The following is a 22,770-nucleotide window of genomic DNA, read 5'->3' on the forward strand; positions in this document are numbered from 1 at the left end:
TTCTGAATTGTGATAAATGAAAGATAGCCGTAACGATGCACCGACATAGTTTAACCCTGTATTTACGGAATTAGGTTATGAACGAATTTTTTTTTCTTTAACAATGTATTATCATATTGCTTTTGGCACACATAATTTTCTAATGTCCCAAACATATATTGGTACTTATAAGACCGTCAGGAATGTGGGACATGTTTTTGTACGATGGTGACGATGTAACAGATGTAACAGATGTAACATCAACATTTACTAAATGAGCCTCTACTAGACGGTTTACCTTCCAGTATATCACACGATCCTGACAACGTCTATGTTAGACCCTTGCCAGACATATGCTGGGCCAGTTAGAGACTTGCGGAGCATTCATTTGATATCTTGGAGACCCATGGTAAATACCTGCTAGATACATATAGCAGTAATACTTAGCACTCTGTTGTATAAGTATTAAAGTACCGGCGCGATCAGATATATTTATATAGTAAACTATTCAAAAGTATACAATTCATGTAAAATCTTTTAGATAGTGATGCATTGTATTATCAAATATCTCAAATACAGTTACATTGTATTAAATGGCCATTTGAATATCTCAAATATGGTTACATTGTCTTATATAGCTATTTAAATGTATCAAATATGCTTACATTGTATTATATGGTCATTTACACAAACCAAATATAGCCACATTGTATCATATGACCATTTAAATATATCAAATATGATTACATTGTATTATATGGCCATATAAATGTATGTCACAATGTATCTAAACCAGATGCCAACGTCAGAGGCGTAGCGACCGGTTCAGGTGCCCGCGCGAACTATCAACTTTGCTTCACCCATCTCTAGAGTTATATATAATGCATATATCCTCCCCCACACATTGTATAGTTATTTATATTGGAAAAAAGTTCGTCCTTTCCCCACCCATTTTGGAAATGTCGGGGGCGCTTTTTACCAGTCACTGTCATTTAATGTTTGTTTTTTTTTTCTATGTTGGTGTCAAACCATTGATGCTGAAATCAGTTAAATAAGCCCGTCTTTTTTTCTTAGCTTCGACAGTATGTAATTAAGTAATGCAGCAAAAAAAAAATGGGCTTTAAAAAAGTCCCACAGTTCGCTACGCCCCCACCTCCGAAGAAAGGGGGCCCCACCCGCGCTTCCATAGCTACGACTGTGCCCAACGTGTACACCATTTGATGTAGCGAGAATAAACATGTTCTTTTTGTAGTTCATTTTAAATGGCATTAACTATGTATAATATGTGTTTAATACAAGTATTAGGTGGGTCTATGAACATGTTACATTTTTATGGCAAACTAACTCTACGAATTATTTCCCATTGATTTTAAGTAAACAGTAGAAGAGAGACAACCGAACTTTAAAACACATTGACAGTCTTTTCAAAAAGTGCACACTTTAATTAAACCTCAAATGTCTAATCTTTTTTATTTAAACTAGAAACATTATGCGTTTGGCACTTATATACTTTGTGTTTATTCGTAAAATATTATTTTAAATACAACTGTTGCATTGGTTTAATTTTTAAACGCTTCGAGATTAATTTACAAATATTTTAAAGACGAGTGAAAACTTCGATTTATCTACGCTTTCTTTATTTTTTTGTTGTTGACTATTATTTTAAACAAATACGAAAAAAAAATAGAACAGATGACTCACCATGTCGTATTCACTCGACAACGCTCTAAACTCTAAACCCAAAGAGAAAGAAACAAATAGGTAATTATATTTTAATGTGATGCTAAATATAAGTCACATTGCCGCATTTTAATGTTAGATCAACACATTTGGGGAAAGTGTTCAACCAACTCTAGAATCAGAGAAGTATCAACACATTTGGGAAAGTGTTCAACCAACTCTAGAATGAGAGAAGTATCAACACATTGGGGAAAGTGTTCAACCAACTCTAGAATCAGAGAAGTATCAACACATTGGGGAAAGTGTTCAACCAACTCTAGAATCAGAGAAGTATCAACACATCTGGGAAAGTGTTCAACCAACTCTAGAATGAGAGAAATATCAACACCGTGGGGAAAGTGTTCAACCAACTCTAGAATGAGAGAAGTATCAACACATTTGGGGAAAGTGTTCAACCAACTCTAGAATGAGAGAAGTATCAACACATTGGGGAAAGTGTTCAACCAATGATGTAAGTTACTTTCCTTAACCTAATTAAAATAACAAAATGGGAAGTGATAAAAACATTTTTTTTAAATAAATATAAATTGTACATTGTTAACAACGAAATGGTTCAACGATGTAATCACGGCATTTATATCGTAGCTGTGTTTTAGGTGATTTTGCAGCTGCAACAGATTTATATGATTCACATTATAGAAGACAATCTAAGGTGTGTTATTTTACTCTACATAACACTCCTGTTACTTTTTAAAATATGTATTTCCAAATTTATTTCAGCAAGAGTTATTAGTCTATACCACTTAACCAAGATCCAAGTTTATCACTGTATATATGATTGGTGTCTTGAACAACTGACGGTCAAGTTTACCACTGTAGATATGATTGGTGTCTTTTGTTGAACAACTGACTGCCAAGTTTACCACTGTAGATATGATTGGTGTCTTGAACAACTGACGGTTAAGTTTACCACTGTAGATATGATTGGTGTCTTTTGTTGAACAACTGACGGTTAAGTTTACCACTGTAGATATGATTGGTGTCTTTTGTTGAACAACTGACGGCCAAGTTTACCACTGTATATATGATTGGTGTCTTGAACAACTGACTGCCAAGTTTACAACTGCAGACATGATTGGTGTCTTTTTGTCTTTTGCTGAACAACTGAAGGCTAAGTTTACCACTGCAGATGTGATTGGTTGTATTGACCTCAGCTGTGTTTAGGTAGTTGGTGTTTCTAAAATCATCAACACATTTCTGTAACATAATGTTAAAATTGGCTTTTGGGCTTTCTAAACCACAGGTTAACAGATACAATTGTATGTGTAACAATACTGACACTCAAAAAATCTTCAGCAAAATCGTTTTACATTAGAAAATCTGCATGCGAGTGATCTTACTAAAAGGTATGTTGAAATATTAAATTTTGTGCCATTTCTATTTATATTTATTGCAGACAAATATAGGGACATATATTTCTAGCGTTTGATTTTCATCGTTTCTAATACGTCAATTCTGATGGTTGAATCCAACCAGTACCCAACACAAGGCGGGATTTAAGCAATGACGGCTGGACATAGTGCTGACCACTCAATGTATGGGTAGTTGGATCATTGGTTGGCCCCTACTCCATCATCTATTTACACTGCTCTCTCTATGTCTGATGTTATTTCTTTTGTTGACTTGTCTAGCCTGGGGACTCTAGTGATAGTCTGAATAACCGTAGTGGTCATGTGTCTTAGGCACGAATAGTAACATTGGATGCTAAATAATAATAAATCGGTACTGTTTCTACTCTATTAAAGAGCTTAAGTTGTACTATAAGATAGTATTTAATCAACACTTGTTTAGCCATATATAACTCAGACCGTTACACTGAGACCAATATATGTATTTTGGAGAGTGTATATGTAAGGAAAGGTTTATGTAGGAGTACACATTTTTTCACCCCCCCCCCCACCCTTATGGATATCGCTTAGTTCGCATTATTGGTAGCGCCGGTCCTGATCAGCTGACAGTTACACGTGACAAGTCAGTTCGTTCCGCTGTTATTTTATTGTTTCGACCTAACCAATGAGGGGTTATTGGCTTATAACTAGAGTTTAATAAATGTGCTATTGTTAAAAAATAGATCACAATCGAATTTCGCAGCATACTCCAATGTTAAAAAATGGGTTGGACCTTTTGTCAATTAAAACTGCTTCAATGAAAGGAAGGTCAATGTTTTGAAATTGAATAACAAATACGTTTTTAATAAAAGTTAGTTTTCGTGCTTTACTTTTAAATACTTTTAAATATTTTCTAAAATTAACTATATGGTTAATTTTTTTAAAGTATTTGTATTTTATTTAATACGAGCCGACCCGCGGCGTATCACAGTAATTCTAAATTTGTGAACTCGACAGTACCATTGCTGTCACTGAAAAAAGGTGTTTTAAAACACTAAAACTCTTATTTCCCCCCAACCCCCAACCCCACCCCGTGAAAGCAGCCTCCTCTTAGTTACCCCCACCCCTAAATTAAAAATAGTTTCAAACTAAATGATCTGCCCCTAATGGACACCAGTGAGTTGACGAAAATCCTTCCGTATTGTTGTTGACATGGAATAAAAATGTGCTTTTTTAGATTTAGGACCATAAAAATAATAAAAGATAAAATTTTATTAAAAATTTAAGCCTAAAATTAATTCAGAAATTTAATATTTTTAGAATCAATGCAATACAAGTTGCAGATCCAGAGAACTTGAAAATAATTTGTTGAGTTTAAGGCTACATTTCTATTTATTTTCATCAAGCCTAAGTTATCACCCGATGTTTCACTTTCGCAAGACAAACATTGATTGGCTGTAAAGGAACTCCGTGATCGATTTCTGACAGCCCCACTTTATAGTTTTTTTGTTTACAAAACTTTGCAGATCAAGTTTTTAAATAACAATGCAAATTTAAACACCATGACCTAGTTTTTCTATTTTAAGCTTACAATGTGTACTATAAAATTTATGGCGGCCTATCGAATAGCAGGATGATATTGTTTATGTCGCCATTACACGTGAAAACCAAGTTGTTTCTGCTTTTTTAAAAAAAAATATTTAGTTACCGAAAATGTTAAAAACATCAAAGACATCCAATCTTTAGTAAAGTCCGAAAAAAACCAGACAGACAGGGATTTATAACCATATTAATTGTAACTACGCCGTGCAAGATTTTTAAATTAATTTATGCACCTCTCAAATACCTTTGAGACTTTTCTCGCTGGTGTCCATTGGCGTCACTAAACCCGGCTCTACGATTGTAAACATGTTGCGTGAACCACAGCTCACCAGACCATGTGGGGTGATGGTGGTTGCGATATGCCTAGAGAGGAAGAGAGGGGACTGCTAGGCGCGCTTACAGCTTGTTTTCTAACGTCTCCAAAAAGAGAATTATATATATAGATAATATTTGTTTCTGTTTGTTTGATTTGTCTCCCATGACCTTTTCTTCAAGATAAGAAATCGCAATAGTAATATGTATTTCAAGTTTTCATAAAAAGACATTTTGTTTTAGCTATTATCTAAACTGGCTGAGAACTTGAATAAAAATATTTGATTTCCGGATTAAACAGTATGTGATATTCGTTACTTTAAACACGTGCATTTTTTTTTTATGAGAAAGAGCGCGCTACAAAATAGTACTCAACAAAATTATCTCAATACAAGAGGTAGCTTCACATGCACTAATATGAGTATATATGTTGAAAATACCTTACTAAAGTTTTTATGCGCTCTGTAACTGGGATAAATAATATAGATTTACAATTAGTAAGTCAGCTTTCAGCTTTTCTCAAAAGTAAGTATGTCAGCAAAACATAGCAGCAAAAAAAAAAAAAAAAAAAAAAAAAAATAATTTGAACGACAAATTCCTGTTTATTTCATTTCCCGACATAAGCACTTTCTTTGCTTACCCTGACCGTGAGATCGTTTTGACATATTGGGCGAACCACGTGACATAATTATCCAATCAGACGCTGAGATGGACTTAAAAGTCACTGTCCTAGTCTGGTTTGTTATTTCCCTAAAACTATTTCTGGCATGTATCTCTTCTGAAACAGATTGTATTAAGTTCAAAAGGCGTCCTCTTATTAGCTGAAATCATTGTATTTTATCGATTTTTTAATTTTAATTTTAATTTTTGGAAAAAAAAAACAGGAAACAATTATGCCCAAATTTGCTGATTTCCAATAACATTAGTAGAATTAAATGTTTCGCTTATCTAAGTAGATTATATTTATTAACCACTAAGTTTTTGCGTTTTTATAAACGTAAACACATTTAACCAAAAATAAATAGTAAACAGTCATTTTTAAACAACTATTAAGAATTGATTAAAATACTTCTATATATACAAAAGTACAATGTGTTATTTCTTTTGCTGTTTACTTAATTTATTCAGATGCCTATATAATTTAATAATTTGTTATTTCCCTTTTAACTTTTTAGAAAAATAAATGGGACATAGCCATTCAATATTTCTTAATAGTATACAAATAAATCAAAATTTACACAATGTTAACCTGAATAATGTCATTAAATTAATATACAAGTGGGTTTACATCTATACAACCAGTTTTTTTAATTAACTAAAAATAGATCATGCCAGCTTTGAGGTTAGCCCCTGCTACAGAACTATAACGGTCATTTACATATAATTATGTGAACATTCATCAAAGTTACCTACACGCTCTGGTACACCATCGTCATCATCGTCATCACATCATCGTCATTATCGTCATCACATCATCGTCATCATCTGCTGTTGTTTGCTTGTTTCTGTCAGCAGCAATTACTAGCTTAAATTATTGTTAACAACATGTTTGCTGTGTATTTTTGTTCATACTTCTGTGCATGAAAGGTAACGGTTTTTAAAAGAAAATACGTGTCAATTATTTTTATGACTTCGACCCCTTAATTACTGGACTTTTTCCCAGAACTTTTTAAAAGCGTTTTAGCATTTAAAAAATACATTTAGTAGACTGGGCATATGTGAGATGGAAGCGAAATATGCAAGAAAATTATCAATTACGTGTATTATGTTTGTCAGTTACATGCAGGATTGTATCAGATGCATGTAGTACTGTATCAGTTAAATGTAGTATTGTTTCTGTTCTTGGTAGATTGTACACGTGGAATCTAGAGAGCTTAAATAACTCGTACCAAAGTCGGAGTTTTAAGCCCTAGATGTACACAGCACGCATGTCTTTGTTAATGCAAGCAACACCTGCTGTGTCACGTCACTAGCCCAGTAAAACTGTTATTTTACTTTTTTACCAGGCATTAAATGTTTTATACTGTATCGCTTAGAGTTCTCAATCAGCATAGATACTGTCTTGAACAAATTAAATTGTAGTTTAAATAAAATAAATAGGCATATTTATAAATAACTATTGCCATTTAGTACTTCGAATTAAAATATAAGGGAGACAATTCATAAAAAAATATAATAAGAAATTCGTTTAGGTATTTAATTATTTTTTAAAATGCCCATTTTATTAAAGAATAATAAAAAGAAATTTAAAAAAAAAAAATGTAAAATTAAACATTTAAGATCAAATGTTAAATTGCATTCATAAATGCTTAAATTATAAAAATTTAAAACAGTGTCTTATGTAAATAAAATTATATTAGACTATTGATCAATCCGATATAATAATGATGTCCAGAGAATACATTTCCATGCGAATTTTTCTTAAATTTTAATTATCGGTAATCCTAATTTTTTTTTTCAGCTCTACTAAAAAAAACAAATTACACCCCCCCCCCTTTAGCTATTATTGTTTTAATGCATGAGAAATGCATACAGAGCCATTTTAGTTTCACTCTCCTACTTCATTCAAAGCAAACACTTCAGGTTATTGAATTTTAACTTTTACAGTCTAGAGTTTAGATCTTTGACTAAATATTTTGCGTCACACATATTCTACATACTGTACTTGTTCTCGATTTATACTACATTATTGATTACACTACTGTGGTAGATTCTAGGTTTATATGACCAGGGTTTCAATAAAGTCCATACACCCCCCCCCCCCCACCCACCAAATAAAATAAACCATGCAGAGAACTCCCACAAAAGCAACACGGAAAACTTCCTAAGAAGACATCCATAAATGATGTCACGCTTTTAAAACAATTTTTACCTCCCCCTTCCCCTTAGTCACACATCGTTACAAAAAGCCACACCCCCCTAAAATGACGTCACACATCAGCCTACAACCCCAATCCCTTAACATTGCTGTTGAATTTTCCTTAAAACAGCGATCTTTTTTCCCATATCTTTTTACAATTTATTAAAACAGTTTTTTTTAAACGCGAAATAACGGCTAAAATAGTTTTTTTTTTATAATGCAATCTGGTGACGTCACACTATCTGAACACCCCCTCAGAGGTGTAGAGACCCTTCCCGGCGCCCGGGTACAAAGTCGTTTTACCAAAACGTATTTTGCGACAAACTCCTTCTTAAACGTTGGGGTGTTAAAGTTTTTAAAAAATAATAATAATAACGCTATTTAAACGGTATACATATATTTTACAGTTATACCATTACAATTAATATTTCATACAGTATTGGTTAGAGTTCTAAATCAGTAAAGATAATGTCTGGAACAAAATGTGTTGTTTTTTGTAAACTTAAATTCATATCTGCAAAGACCTTGCCATTTTTTATATGGGACAAATTACAAGGGAGGCAACGCAAAACAAACTACTGAGCTGTCGGTTTTAATACATTTAAAAAATGTATATTTAAAAAGAAATAGTCATTGAACAAATTATCAAACAAAAATACGTCAAAATTTTAGAAAATATTAACAAAATTAGAAGTCCCGCTAAAATGCATAAAAAATCTCTCAGGTTATAAAATTTAAAAACGGTAACTTTAATGTATACATTGTTCTAAGACAAGCAATTTATTCAGCATTATCATACGCTATGCAATTGAGGCAATCTGACTACAAAAATTATGTTAACAACCCTTTTTTGTGGAATTCCATTAAAATGCTACATAACACTAAAAAAAAAAACTTTATTTTCTCCATTTGATTATTATATATGCAATTGATGTTCATGTCTTTGGTGCTGTGTAAAACTATCAAACAAGTAATTATTACTGATTTAAATGTTTAAAATAATTGAATTAATTAAAAAAAAAACAATTGTTTTGAGGACTGTATAGATGTAGATGTTTGAAAGAGAAGAATGTTTGCTTTGATGTGTCTCGTTGTAATAACATAACTTTTCCGATTGCTTATTAATTTGTATCATTGTAATTCTCTGTAATCACAAATTTATTTCAGCTCTACTTAAAAACCCAAATTCCACCCCACCCCCCCCCCCCCACCCACCACGCCGAGGGAAAAAAATCCATTGAATCATCATCTAATTACACATTTGCATTTTCAGGTGTTTTTTTTTTAATGTTTTTAATTTTTTAATATTTAGACGTTTTGTATTAGATCTATGTATAAGTAAACCATCTTAAATGAATGAAAGCAGGCTACAAGTAAGAAAGAAATATTACTATTGTAAATCTGTATCAGTCCTCACAAGCCGATGATGAAAACTGTAATACTAAAGCGAACACACAACTGACGCTGTAAATTACATGTCTGAGGCAGAAAAAAAATACTAAACATTCATTTGAATTGTTGATCGACAGTTCCTTTTTAGTAACGTTCACCATTGTGTTCATGTTATGATTGTTTATGTTAATCTTTGAACTATATTAAAGACTAACACACACGCGCACACAGTTTTTTATGCTGATGTAATTGTTTCTGTTTGAAAATAAAAGTATTATAATAAAAAAAACAGGACAGAAGCGACCGATACACGGTAATCAAACCGATATCCAAGCCAGTTAGTCGGCATTTGCCGTGTTGAGGCCTGACTGGCTAATGGGAGACACCTCCTGAGCCAGTGGTGTCCGTAAAGAAAAAAAAAAGTTAAGAGCCCCTAAAGTGGATTGGGATAGTCCTATATTTGTATTATTTGATAACTAAGTTTATTATAGCATGTGTATTTTTTTTATATGAATGCAAATTATTTCATATTTAAAGCTATTTATTTTAAATAAAAATATTATACTTATTAACGTAATCCTAATCAAATACCAAATATTGAAATAAAATGTTAGTGGCTCTTTAAAAACTGGAATATTTTGTAAATTGTAACTGTAACAGTCAAATGTAAGGTGAATGCATGTTTCGAGTATGTTTCATAATAAACCGGGAGTGATCTCCCCTAAACTTTCTCGAATATTCTTATATAAAATAACAGGGGATGGAAACTCGGGCTATAGACATGATTTTTAATCCATTTTAAATACTTAAAGTTTTAAAAATAGAATAAAATCTCGTAGACAAATTAATTGCACACCAAGTGAACGCAAATAAAAAAAGCGCATAATAGTGCGCAATATTATTAGTACTTTTAAAATTTACATTAGTTTTTTGAGAAATCGGAAGTAGCGTAAATTACTACTTCCAGTCAACGGAAATTACTCAAAATTTAACAGAAGGTAGAGAATTAGATCTTTTACTTACATGTGAAATTTCATTTATCTATCTGAAATAGTACTCAAGTTATAGGCTTTTAAAAAATTCAAAGTAGGAAAAGTACCACTTCCGGTTATCGGAAATCGCTCAAAAGTTGATACGGATCTACGATTTTGATAAAATACTTATATATGAAATTTCATCAACCTAGCTGTAACGGTACTCAAGTTATCGTGTTTACACACGGACAGACACACACACGGACAGACACACACACACACAGACATACGGACAAGATTGCAAAATTATGTTTTTCCGTATCAGTGAGGTGTAAAACGTCGAGATTTGTAAAAATCTCGATTTTTTTTTTGCACGATTACAATACTTTCTCTATACTACGTATATACGAGAAAGTAAAAATGCGATATAAATATAAAATATAGTGTGGGTGTGCGCATGCGCTAAAAAAGGAAGCAAGGGGGTAGAGAGCGGGAAGAAAATGGCGATTTTTCGGCAGTGAAGTCGTTGTATCAATGAACCAATAAAATCATGAAAATTTCCTGAACGTGGGTTGTTTAATGTTATAAATCAGACTATAATATGTAATAACAAAGGAGGAGAGCGATTGGTATTTGTTTTTTTGAGTTTGTGCCATGATAGGCAGCAAAAAAGGCTGTGACAGTAACTTTTGTCTCTTACGTCTCAAAAGGTTTCCGACACCTGATATAAGCTATAATTCTAATTCTCAGTCAATAACCCCCCCCCCTTCCTAGGGCAGGGGTCGGCAACCATCGCCTCGCGGGCCCCATGAGGTTCTTTTGATGTCCAGATGCGGCTCTCCAGCTCCTTGCAAATATTACTAGCTATATTATTTCATTATCAAAACTCACCAAAAAAAAAATACTGTAAAGAAACACAACTTTAAACAAAATAAAACACTCATCAGAGAACAGTGAGAGTAGGTGAGGTAGAAAGTAAATGGACAGCTGACAGCCGCTTGGGCACCAGGCCTAGCCCCACAGCCGCGCTATAGCCAGCCCTTAGCAACAATTCAATGCTTGCCACTGCCCAAGTGCCGAAGTTTTTAATATCGTTAAATGTGGAATGTTATGTTATACATAATACCTTTCTCTATCTGACAGTTATCCTTAATTTGACCTGAGTGACGTAGTTTTTTAGTTATTAGCTTCCAACTGTTGAGTCGGGTACAGGACGGTGGGGTACGAGTTTACCCTGCGTTCAGTGGGGTAGAAGATAAGCCCGGTGAGAACCGAAGGACAGAAGCGACCGTTACACCGTACTCAAACCAATACTTAAGCCAGTTAGTCGGAGTTTGTCGTGTTGAGGCCTGCTTGGTTAATGACAGACACATCCTGAACAGCTGATGTCGATAGAGAAAGAAAAAAAAAGTTAACAGCTTGTGTAACGGACGCCTTCTGTCAGACGCAGAATCGGCGAACGTCCCCAGGTTCGTTTAAAGTAGTCAGACAGAAACCTTTCTCGACAGTATGAGTACACCTACATCTACGTGGGCTTGTCTCAAAAGTCTAGGGGTATTGACACGTAAGATAGATGAAACTCAATTTAGGTTAAACTGACAACTACTATTTTAATTTATGCACAAGAATGTACAATAGTCAATAAGTCAACACCAAAGTAAACTTCATTAAGAGCAATAAAATAAACCATAAAAATATCACTCACAGATAACTCAATGATACTGTAATATCTCTAACAATTAGATATTAAAGTCACAGGTAAAGCCGTGGTGTAATACCACACCTAAATACAATATCATAAACTTGGAATGACCATACAACTTGGTGAAATAACACACCTAAGCAACATCTCATAATCATTTGAATAATCACACAACTTGGTGTAATATCACACTTAAACAATATCATAAGTCCTGGAAAGACCATATACTTGGTGAAATAACACACCTAAGCAATAACTCATTAACACTAGAAAAATCACACAACTTTGTGAAATATCACACCTAAACAATGTATCTTAAACACTGGAGTGATAAACAACTCCTATGGTGAGGAATTAATATATATCACCACGAACTGAAACATTCAACTTAAAACCACACACACACACACCGCACTGTTGCCTCCCGGAGTCTAGGTCAAAGTCCTTCCTTAGAAGTCGTGTCTCGACCTTTTATCAGAGATCAAACCCAAGGGAGGCTACTATAATGTAGCAAGGCCATTGGTCGAGGATCGGTTAAGGATCCGCAATACTAAACAACCATTGGCCGAGGTTCTGACAAGGATTAAAATCCAAGTCACATGCCGTGACTGAGTTCAGTTGACCGCTGCGTACCAATGAACTGATAATTCTCCCAAGGTCAATAATAAAACTCAGGAGACTAAATAATAAAAAGAAATAAATAGACCTAAGTAGGTCACACTTGTAAAGTGGATTGGGATAGTCCGATAGTTACACTATTAGATTGCGCGTTTTGTAGTCGTTGATGACAGATTATGTGTCCAGTGTAGACAACATGTTATGTGTCGAGTGTAGACAACAGGTTATGTGTCGAGTGTAGACAACAGGTTATGTGTCGAGTGTAGACAACAGGTTATGTGTCGAGTGTAGACAACAAGTTATGTGTCGAGTGTAGACAACAGGTTATGTGTCGAGGGTAGACAACATGTTATGTGTCGAGTGTAAACAACAGATTATGTGTCGAGTGTAGACAACAAATTATGTGTCGAGTGTAGACAACAGGTTATGAGTCGAGTGTAGACAACAGGTTATGTGTCGAGTGTAGACAACAGGTTATGAGTCGAGTGTAGACAACAAGTTATGTGTCGAGTGTAGACAACAGGTTATGTGTCGAGTGTAGACAACAGGTTATGTGTCGAGTGTAGACAACAGGTTATGTGTCGAGTGTAGACAACAAGTTATATGTTGAGTGAAGACAACATGTTATGTTGCAATACTGCAATACTGTCTCAATAATTATTTGCGAATACCATAAGTAGTTGTTTGTACCAGGCGTTCCATCAAGCCAATATCTTTTCCCAACAACTCAAGGCGAGTCTGCATGCCGGAAATCTGTTTGCGATCCTTTAGGCTGTACCCATATCATGTGACATTTCTGTTCTATTTCATCAATAGATTCTCTCACTAACCCAAGCCTCACAGCTTTCATGACTAACAGTTTAACAAGATTTGTCTTAATTTTGACAGTCTGGACAATACTATCAAATGTCCGTTGTGTATCTGTTGCTGGCCTTTGGAATATCATCTCCATCAAACAGAACAGATTGATCTAATTTCCTAGTTACAAGTTCATTGACTTTCAGATCCGGCTGAGTAGACAATTTATCCTTCAGTCCTATGATGTTGTCAATATCTCCGCTGTTAAAGGCATACAGAAGATCAACCAGCCATTCTTTATCTGTGCCCTTCAAGGATGCCAAGTTATCAAGGGCAAGGAACTCACCAAAATTGTATACACCCTCGTCTATTACAGCTGCTAAACCAATATTAAAAGCTCTCTCTACCTGCTCGGTTTTTGGCTCGACTTTCAGATGTATGCAGCTTAAGAACCTAATGGCCACTTGATAGTACTGAGTATGATTGCTCATTAGTTTATGATAGTTGCTCGTTAGTTCATAGAAGCGTCCATGTACTGTGGTTACTCCATCTATATCATTTAAAATCTTCTCTCACTCTTCCATTAGGGTCTTCACTGGAGGGAATTATTTATTCCGGAGATAGATTTTACCTATTGTAGTCATACACAAAACATTTGACTTCTTCACTGGCTTTAACTTTCTCTTTCATTTTCTCAAGAAATTATATGGCTTTTTATGGATCTGGTAATTGAACAACATAAACACAAAGCTGAGCCAGAGAGATAGTTAAAAAATAAAAATAACAAAAACTTTGCCATTTTTAAAATTGGGAAAAATCACAAGGGAGACAACGCAAAGCGAATGTCTGAGCTGTCGGTTTAAGTAAATTTTAGAAATATATATTAAAAAATAAATTAGTCACAATATGAATTATCTGACAAAGCTATTTATATGTTTTAGAAAATATTAAAAATTAGTAGTTGCCCTAATATGCATTAAAATATCTCATGCTATATTATTTGAAAACAGAGACTTCAATGAATACATTTTTTTTAAAGACAAGCAATTTATTCAGCTGATTTGACGTTCTTTATCTTGTTCTTGTTCCAAAATAAATATAGTATTTTACATACAGAATTGAGCTTTATATATTAGAAAATGGCCGCCGTAGCATGTGTATGAAAATAGTGCTCCGTATATTTCCATTTTAATGTGTTATTTGTGACACTTTTGTGTTTTCTTTATTTCAAAATTTGGATTTTAAATGACAGTGATTGAATCGAGATACCCTTGTTATCTTAATTTAGTCTGCGTGTTTTTATGTCTGCCTGTGGACTTCATTTGTAAGTAAATTTTCATACTAAACAAAACAATTGAAACTTGTTGAGTGTATTTTGGTCCTGGTGGGGCCAAAACACAAAAACAAAGAATGGATGAAGATAACTTATTCTTTGACGTCTGCATACCCGGATTCAAACTCTTCTTCCACGAACCAAATACGGTAGAAATTATAATCCTTCAAGGCCGATGGCTGACCACAATTACAAATGCCGAGTTTCTAACTCAATTTGCCAACATAATAGGCTGCCAGGAGTTCAAAAGGGTCTACAACTATGGAGAAGTAAATATCTGGTATGCCACACTGGGTTCAAGGAAAATTTACGAGTCTGATGCTCACTGAATTCTACGAGCCAAAGACACTAACCAATGTAAGGACGCAGAGGTTATTTAGAGTAAGCGTCACTCACGTCGACAAAAAGAACTGTGTTAAATGTAAACTGAGATGCGTTCCCCCTCACATTAGTAAGGCTGAACTGGAAACAGCCCTTCAGGGCCTATGTGAAGAGGGGACCACCCCAAACATCAAGACCAAAGACCGAGGGAACAACTATAAATTCATAATTAAGCCCAAAATGGACAAAGAGAAAAAAAACATCACGTTATAAGATTTAAAGATGCTGAAGGGGCGGCACAGGTGGCAGTGATCCACCTCTCAGAGAGAAGGATGTTGTGCCCCAACTGTAAAACAGATAGGCACTACCACACCATGTGTAACCAACTTTACGCCCGGTTCATGGAAGGGATTCAAAAGAAAGACGGGAGGTATAATGTAATAAAGCCTTGGGGGGGGGGGGGGGACGAAAAGGCAGCTCAACGACAACAACTACATGAAGATAATCGAATAGTATAACTATAGGACTATCCCAATCCACTTTAGAAGCTATTAACTTTTTCTTTCTGTATCGACATCAGCTGTTCAGGATATGTCTGTCATTAACCAAGCAGGCCTCAACACGGCAAACTCCGACTAACTGGCTTAAGTATTGGTTTAAGTACGGTGTATCGGTCGCTTCTGTCCTTCAGTTCTCACCGGGCTTATCTTCCACCCCACTGAACGCAGGGGAAATTCGTACCCCACCGTCCTGTACCTGACTCAACAGTAGGAAGCTAATAACTAAAAAACTGCGTCACTCAGGTCAAATTAATGATTACTGACAGATAGGGACATGCATTCTGAATAAAATAACATACTCCATTTAACGATATTGGAAAAAGTCAGCACTTGGGAACTGGCAAGCATTGTACAGCTGTGGTGCTGGGTTTGGTGCCCAAGCGGCTGTCAGCTGTCCAAATACTCTCTACTCCCACATATTCTCATTCGCTGTTTAGTGTTTTTATTATGTTTACAGTTCTGTTTCTTTACAGTATAATATTTGTTATGGGTTTTGAAAATAAAATAATACAATAATTTCTAATACTTATGCATGGAACTCGAGGGCCGCCACTTAGAATCAAAAGATCTGCATGCGACCCCTGGCTTATATGAACGTATTACTTTTTTTTTTTTTTTTTTTTTTTTTTTTTTTTTTTTTTTTTTTTTTTTAACTATTTAATTAAATTTTCCGATAGTATTAAACGTTAAAATAATTAAATTACATTGCTTGTCTTATAAAAATGTATACATTAAAGTCACTGTTTTCAAGTTTTAAAACCTGAGAGAGTTTAAATGCATTTTAGCGTGACTACTAATTTTGTTAATATTTTCTAAAATTTTATCGTAATTTGCTTAATAATTTCTTCTATGACTTTTTTTTTTTAAATAACTATTTTTAAAATTGACTAAAACCGAAAGTTTAGTAGTTTGCTTTGCGTTGCCTCCCTTGTAATTTTTCCCATATAAGATATGTATTTAAGTTTTTAAAAAAAAAACACATTTTGTTCCAGATAGTATCTTTACTGATTTAGTACTCTAACCAATACAGTATGAAATATTAATTGTAATGGTATAACTGTAAAATATATGTATAACGTTTAAATAGCGTTATCATTATTATTTTTTTAAAAACTTTAACACCGCAACGCTTAAGAAGGAGTTTGTCGCAAAATACGTTTTTGTAAAACGACTTTGTACCCGGGCGCCGGGAAGGGTCGCTAGATAGTGTGACGTCACCAATTTGCATTATAAAAAACGAATTTTAGCCGTTATTTCGCGTTTAAAAAATGTTTTAATAAATTGTAAAAAGATATGGGAAAAAGATCGCTGTTTTAAGGAAAATTCAACAGCAATGTTAAGGGGTTGGGGTTGTAGGCTGATATGTGACGTCATTTTAGGGGGGGGGGTCAACTTGTTAGGGCGTTGACTACAATTTCAGCCTGCTTTTCTTTTTGGATTTGCTTCCATAGCCTTTGTCCATCCAAGAACAAACTACAAGGCAGCAGTGGCTTGATTTTGGAGTTGTCTCTCCTAGAAGAGTTGCTTTCCATAGCAATCGAGCATCATCTGTCTTGGGGTTCGAACTCGAGCCTTTTCGTTTTAACAAACAACCATAAGCTTTACTTACACATTTTAGACATGTCGTCCTACATCCCTTTTTTTAGTTTTAAAAATAAAATAATTTGATCATTATTTGCTCATCGGACTGGAGAGCCGCATCTTGACATCAAAAGAGCCACATGCTACTCGCGAGCAGTTGGTTGCCGACCCCTGCCATGGGGTTGGGGGGGGGGGGGAGTTATTGGCTGAGAATAATAATTATAGCTTATATCAGGGGGTCGGCAGCCTTTTGAGCCGGAAGAGCCAATTTTCAAATGTTCCCAGTTTTTAAAGAGCCACTAACATTTTTGTTTCAATATTTTGGCATGTGATTAGGATAAAATGTATACATTTGATTTTTTATTTGAAATAAATATTTTTAAATATAGGATTATCCCAATCCACTTTACAAGACAATATTTTTTTTTTCTTTCTTTACGGACACCACCAGCTCAGGCTCCCTAGCCAGGCAGCCCTGAACACGACAAACTCCGACTAACTGGCTTGGGTATCGGTGTGATTACCGTGTATCGGTCGCTTCTGTCATTTGGTTCTCACCAGGCCTATCTTCCACCTCACGGACTGCAGGGTAAAGTCGTATCCCACCGTCCAGTACCCTTCTCAGCCGTCAGAAGTTCATAACCAAAAAAAAACTGCGTCATATTAATGAATACTGACAGGTAGGGAGATGCATTCCCTATAAATAACATTCCCCATTTAACCATATTCTAAAAAGTCGGCACTTGGGCAGTGGCAAGCAATGAATTGTTACCACGGGGCTAGTAACTGCACAACTGTGGGACTGAACCTAGTTCCCAAGAGGTTGCCAGCTGTCCATATACTTTCTACCTCACCTATTCTCACTGTTCTCTGTGACGTGTTTTGTTTCTTTATATTTTAATGCGTTTTGAAAATAAGATAATTTGATTATAAGGATTAGTGCATGGAACTGGAGAGCCGAATCTTGACCTCCAAAGAGCCGCATGCGGCTCGCGAGCCGCAGGTTGCCGACCCCTAGCTTATATGAATTTATATAAATTAAGTTAAACTATTTTTGTTGTGGCAAACAGGACAACAGCACTGATCGATGATAAAGCTGAAAAATTGATTGTCTTAGAAAAATGTATACATTAAAGTCACTGTTTTTAAATTTTATAACCTGAGAGATTTAAAAAAAATAAAATTAGCGTGACTAATAATTTTTAACTATTTTCTAAAACACTTACTTAGCTTTGTCTCATAGCATGTACAACGACTATTTTAAAAATATACATTTTTAAAATTTACTAAAACCAACAGCTCAGTAGTTTGCTTTGCGTTGTCTCCCTTGTACTTTTTTTTCCCATATAAAACATGGCAAAGGTCTTTGGCAGATATGAATTTAAATTTAAAAAAAACATGGTTCCAGACAGAATCTTTACTGATTTAGAACTCTATCAAATATAGTATGAAATATGTATTGACATGGTATAACTGTACAATATGTGTATAACGTTTAAATAGCGCTATTAATTATTTTTTTTAACCGTGAAACACCGCAACGCTTAAAAAGGAGTTTGTCGCAAATACGTTTTGGCAAAACGGCAATCAGGCAAACATCTTTCGGCCAAATGAGATTCGTAAATGTTTTATTGATAATTTGTCATAAGCCGATTGAGAAGAAAATTATCTCAGGTTAGGGGTGTCCATAAATGACGTCAGGCTCTTAGGAGGAAAGTGGGGGGGGGGGGGGGGGTCAGTAATTATGTGTCAGTGTTTGGTTAGGGGGAGCTGGGGCTGGGGGGGGGGGGGGGTAAAAATCGTAAAAAAACAACGTTAGGTCATTTATGGATGGCCGCTAAAGAAGTTTTTTTTTTTTTTTTTACCTTGCTTAAGATGGAAAAGTCAATCATTACAAAATGTAATTGAGAGAAAAATTTAGACTGAACAATGATATGAACAATGATATGATTAAACAAATTAGTGGTAAAATCTATAGATATTCCCCAAACTTTAGAGATTTACAGTATCAGTAAAAAGTAAATACCCCATAGATATATTTATGCATAATCGTAATGTATTGGCCTAGTTCAAACTACAAGTAACTATGACATAATCATTTTTGCTAACTCTATCAGACATTTAGGTGTAAAAAGAGAAATTTAAGAACTTAAATTGTTGTATCAAAGAAGTATAAAGTGTGCATTCCTTTATATCTCTAAATATATTCCTAACAATAATAAAACGTACTGCTTTGTAACAAACCGATCTATGCTTAATTAAAAATGTAATCATATTTTTAGTGAACATATTTAAATTCAAATTCAAATGCAGTATACAATATAACATTGGGACACTACTGCAAACATTTACGCACATTATGTGGGTCGGACTTGAAATACAAGGTGTGACTGTAGACTCGTTTATGTCCTTTAATTAAATACATTATACAAGAGTGACTTATAGATTTGGCAAATATGCTGTTATAGCAAATCAACAAAGAAAAGTACGGGTGATGTTTTCACTGAATGGGGACTTAAGAGTTTTACAACACAAAATATGGCATCAATTCTAAGGCTTCTGCAGTTTGTAAGAAACTCTATCCTTTCAAAAGGAGATGATAAGACATTTAGTTTATAGCCAGCTTAGAGTGAGAAAGATTGAGTATAACATACAGTAGGGCGCTTAGAATTCTTTAATACCTGGAGAACATGGCCGTCAAGTTGACCATTGTAGATATATTTGATCAACTGGCTTCATCTGAGCTGAGGTAGTTCTTTATAAAAATCTGAACACATTACTTTTATCCGGGTTTGTTTTGTTTGATCAGAACTCCGTGACCCTAACATAACTATGTAGTGTATGGTCCACACCTATTGTGTGGCGTGCAATCAACCGTGTCGACAATGTTTTTATCTCACCTTGTGTTAGGTACTGGTTGGACGCAACGTTCAGATTTGACGTGTTAGAAACCATGAAAACAACCACTCGACAACTCCGTCCCATTTAAGTATACGTTAAATAGCAAAAAGAAAAAAAAAGTTTTCTTTTTAATTATTTTATTTTTTGTTAAGCCTTTTTTTTTAATGAAATAAAAGTTTTCGGTAAATTGCTGATTGTAGAAAATATAAACTAAAGCAATCCCTCAATGTCTAGACTTCATACTGACCGTTTGGATGACGCCAATGTCTAGACATTAAGCTGACCATCTGAATGGTGCCAATGTCTAGACATCAAGCTGACCATCTGGATGGTACCAATGTTACAGAGCTAACATCAAAATGTACACACCCTTACGTCATAACTGTTTGGTGTCGACATTTTGCTTCAGCTAAACAGTATTTTAAATACCGATGTAAAAAAGTAATGTTACTCTACACTACACCGACATACATTTTATTAACATGAAACATGCTAGTTGGGATTGGAAAATTAATATGGATGGTACCACAACATACACCCCTTGTTGTCCTTGTTTAATAAGGTTACATGTAAGTTTTTTAGGTTGCTTTTTTTTTTTTTAACTTTTATTTGCAATTTAAAACAAGTGCAACAACATCAGCATATTTTACATTTTTCTAAATGTTCTTAAAAAAAACAACATATCAAGATGAATTTACAAATGTATACACCTTTTTTACTAAATTTTATCATCTAATGAAACCATTTTGTCCGGATGAGCGTATTAATAATAAGTATGTACATGGTTATCATATTTGTTTTATATATGTTGTTATACAAAATTTTAAGGGATAATCAGTAAAAGGGGTTAAAGTAAAATTATAGTGTTGGAATCCGGATGAGGAGGGATTGACAAAACTCGTTTAAGTGGTGAGTACAGCGTGTCATATTTGAAGAGTTGTCCTTCTCGCTGTTTATGTTCTGTCGTCTGCATATATGTAAGAAATGGATCTGTCTGGGTTGAGGATGTAGAATATTTGATTGTGGCAGGGGTCGTTGTCGGGGTGCTGGTCGTTGAGGTGTTTTTCTATGTCGTATTTGGTGTATAGACTTGTTAGGCAGTATCCACACTGGAAGACAGCGGTGTCTGGGTGTTTTAGTACGTGGTGCTTTATTGCCCCTCTGCTTTTGATCAAATTGTTGCAATGCGGGTATTTACTCGTATCAGGATGGGAAGTTTTTGTATGTGTTTTACACTCGCTGGCAGTACTGAAACTGTGAAAGCAATAACCGCAGCTCTTGTCTTTTCCAGGAGTTAAAGGTTTGGGAATTTGAATTGGTTCAGTGGTAGTTTCTTGTTGCGGCTGGGTTTCTAAGGTGTTTGTCAGGCGATCGAAGATTTGATTCGCGAGTTTTTTTGTTAATTTTCCTTGTTTTGTGGGGCTGATTTCATTTTTTCTTTTCATTGACGTGGCGTTATCTATTTCTGAATCTGGGCTTTGTGTTTCTCCAGTATTTTGGATTTATGTTAATGTAGTTAATGACTTCGGGTAAGCCGTACTTGGGATCGCTTTTTGGTTCGACAGGTTAGGGGTTACCAATATTTGCTGCGGTGTGGGTGGTGCTCTAGGTGGTTCTGTTAAAATTGTCTGTGAGGATGGTTGTTGAGTTGGTTCCTGTATTGTTGACAGGTGAACATTTGGTGTTGACTCTGGTGTTGATGATTGGCAGTGGTTGGTCCAGTGTCTGTCCGAGCCGCACACCTGACAGGCTTAGCGTCTTCCTGGCAGTGCAATGAGGATATTCCGTGTTGTGTCTTTGTATGTAATTTTGATGTAGTGTGGGATGTGTTGTGGATTGTCGTTCTGGATGGTGAATCTGCGATTGTTTGTGTGCGAGATTGTGGTTATTGTAGGTGTAGATTTGCTGACTGTTTGCAGTGCCTTAGTCAGTGTTTCGTTGCTCAGGGCTGGCGGGACCCATCTAAGGGTTCCGATGATTTTGTCCTTGTGGTATCTGTCGAATTTCAAAGTATATGGGTCGTGTGTTTTTGTGGTGCCGTCCAGATCCGCTACATCAAACTCGTTGGACGAGAAGTACCAGGTATCTCCTCGTCCATAGTTGAGCAGCAGGATCTGGTGTTTGCTAATGATATTACGCAAGAGGTGACCAGGGATGTTCTGGTGGTTGGTTGATTTTATGGTGACTTGAATTACTGTAGGCGAGTCGAAGAGCTCAGGAGCTATTTCATCAGACTGGTCGATTGTGATTGTTGTCTTGATATCTGAAACTGAAAGAGTTTGGGCCCAAGTTTTCATTAAGCCACCCGAACCGTAGTCCGGGTGGCTCCTCTCCGGATCTCTCGACCTAGAGCAGGGGTCGGCAACCTGCGGCTCGCGAGCCGCATGCGGCTATTTTGATGTCAAGATGCGGCTCTTCAGCTCCATGCACACATATTAATAATTATTTTAATTTATTTTTAAAACTCATAAAAATATTAGTCTGCAATACTCGGTAATTAAAGATAGAGATCTAATAACAATGTAAAGTTTCTAATTTCGAGCAGAGCTTGCTAAACTCCTTTAATATGTTTTGTGCGAAACATGTGTATGTTTTTATATGAATAAATATTATTTCATATTTTAAGCTATTTATTTTAAATGTATATATATATATATATATATATATATATATATATATATATGTATGTATATATATGTATATATATAATATCATAATATTGAAACGAAAATGTTTGTGGCTCTTTAAAAACTGTGAAATGTGGTAAAT

At 35.0% G+C, this 22,770-nt stretch overlaps 1 protein-coding gene across 1 annotated transcript; it reads right to left on the reverse strand.

The window, feature by feature from the left end:
* Positions 1–13,409: 13,409 nt before the first annotated feature.
* Positions 13,410–13,796, reverse strand: LOC131939142 (26S proteasome non-ATPase regulatory subunit 13-like). Its single transcript, XM_059297353.1, has one exon. The coding sequence runs from the start codon at positions 13,794–13,796 to the stop codon at positions 13,410–13,412; it is 387 nt and encodes a 128-aa protein (XP_059153336.1).
* Between the last annotated feature and the right edge of the window lie 8,974 nt (positions 13,797–22,770).

The sequence above is a fragment of the Physella acuta genome, unplaced genomic scaffold (genome assembly GCF_028476545.2).
Source record: "Physella acuta isolate Inbredline_101_S28 unplaced genomic scaffold, ASM2847654v3 ptg000265l, whole genome shotgun sequence".
Taxonomy (NCBI): domain Eukaryota; kingdom Metazoa; phylum Mollusca; class Gastropoda; family Physidae; genus Physella; species Physella acuta.

Excerpts from the sequence above, each read along its gene's own strand:
- LOC131939142 (XM_059297353.1), bottom strand. The coding sequence starts at position 13,796 with ATGAGCAATCATACTCAGTACTATCAAGTGGCCATTAGGTTCTTAAGC.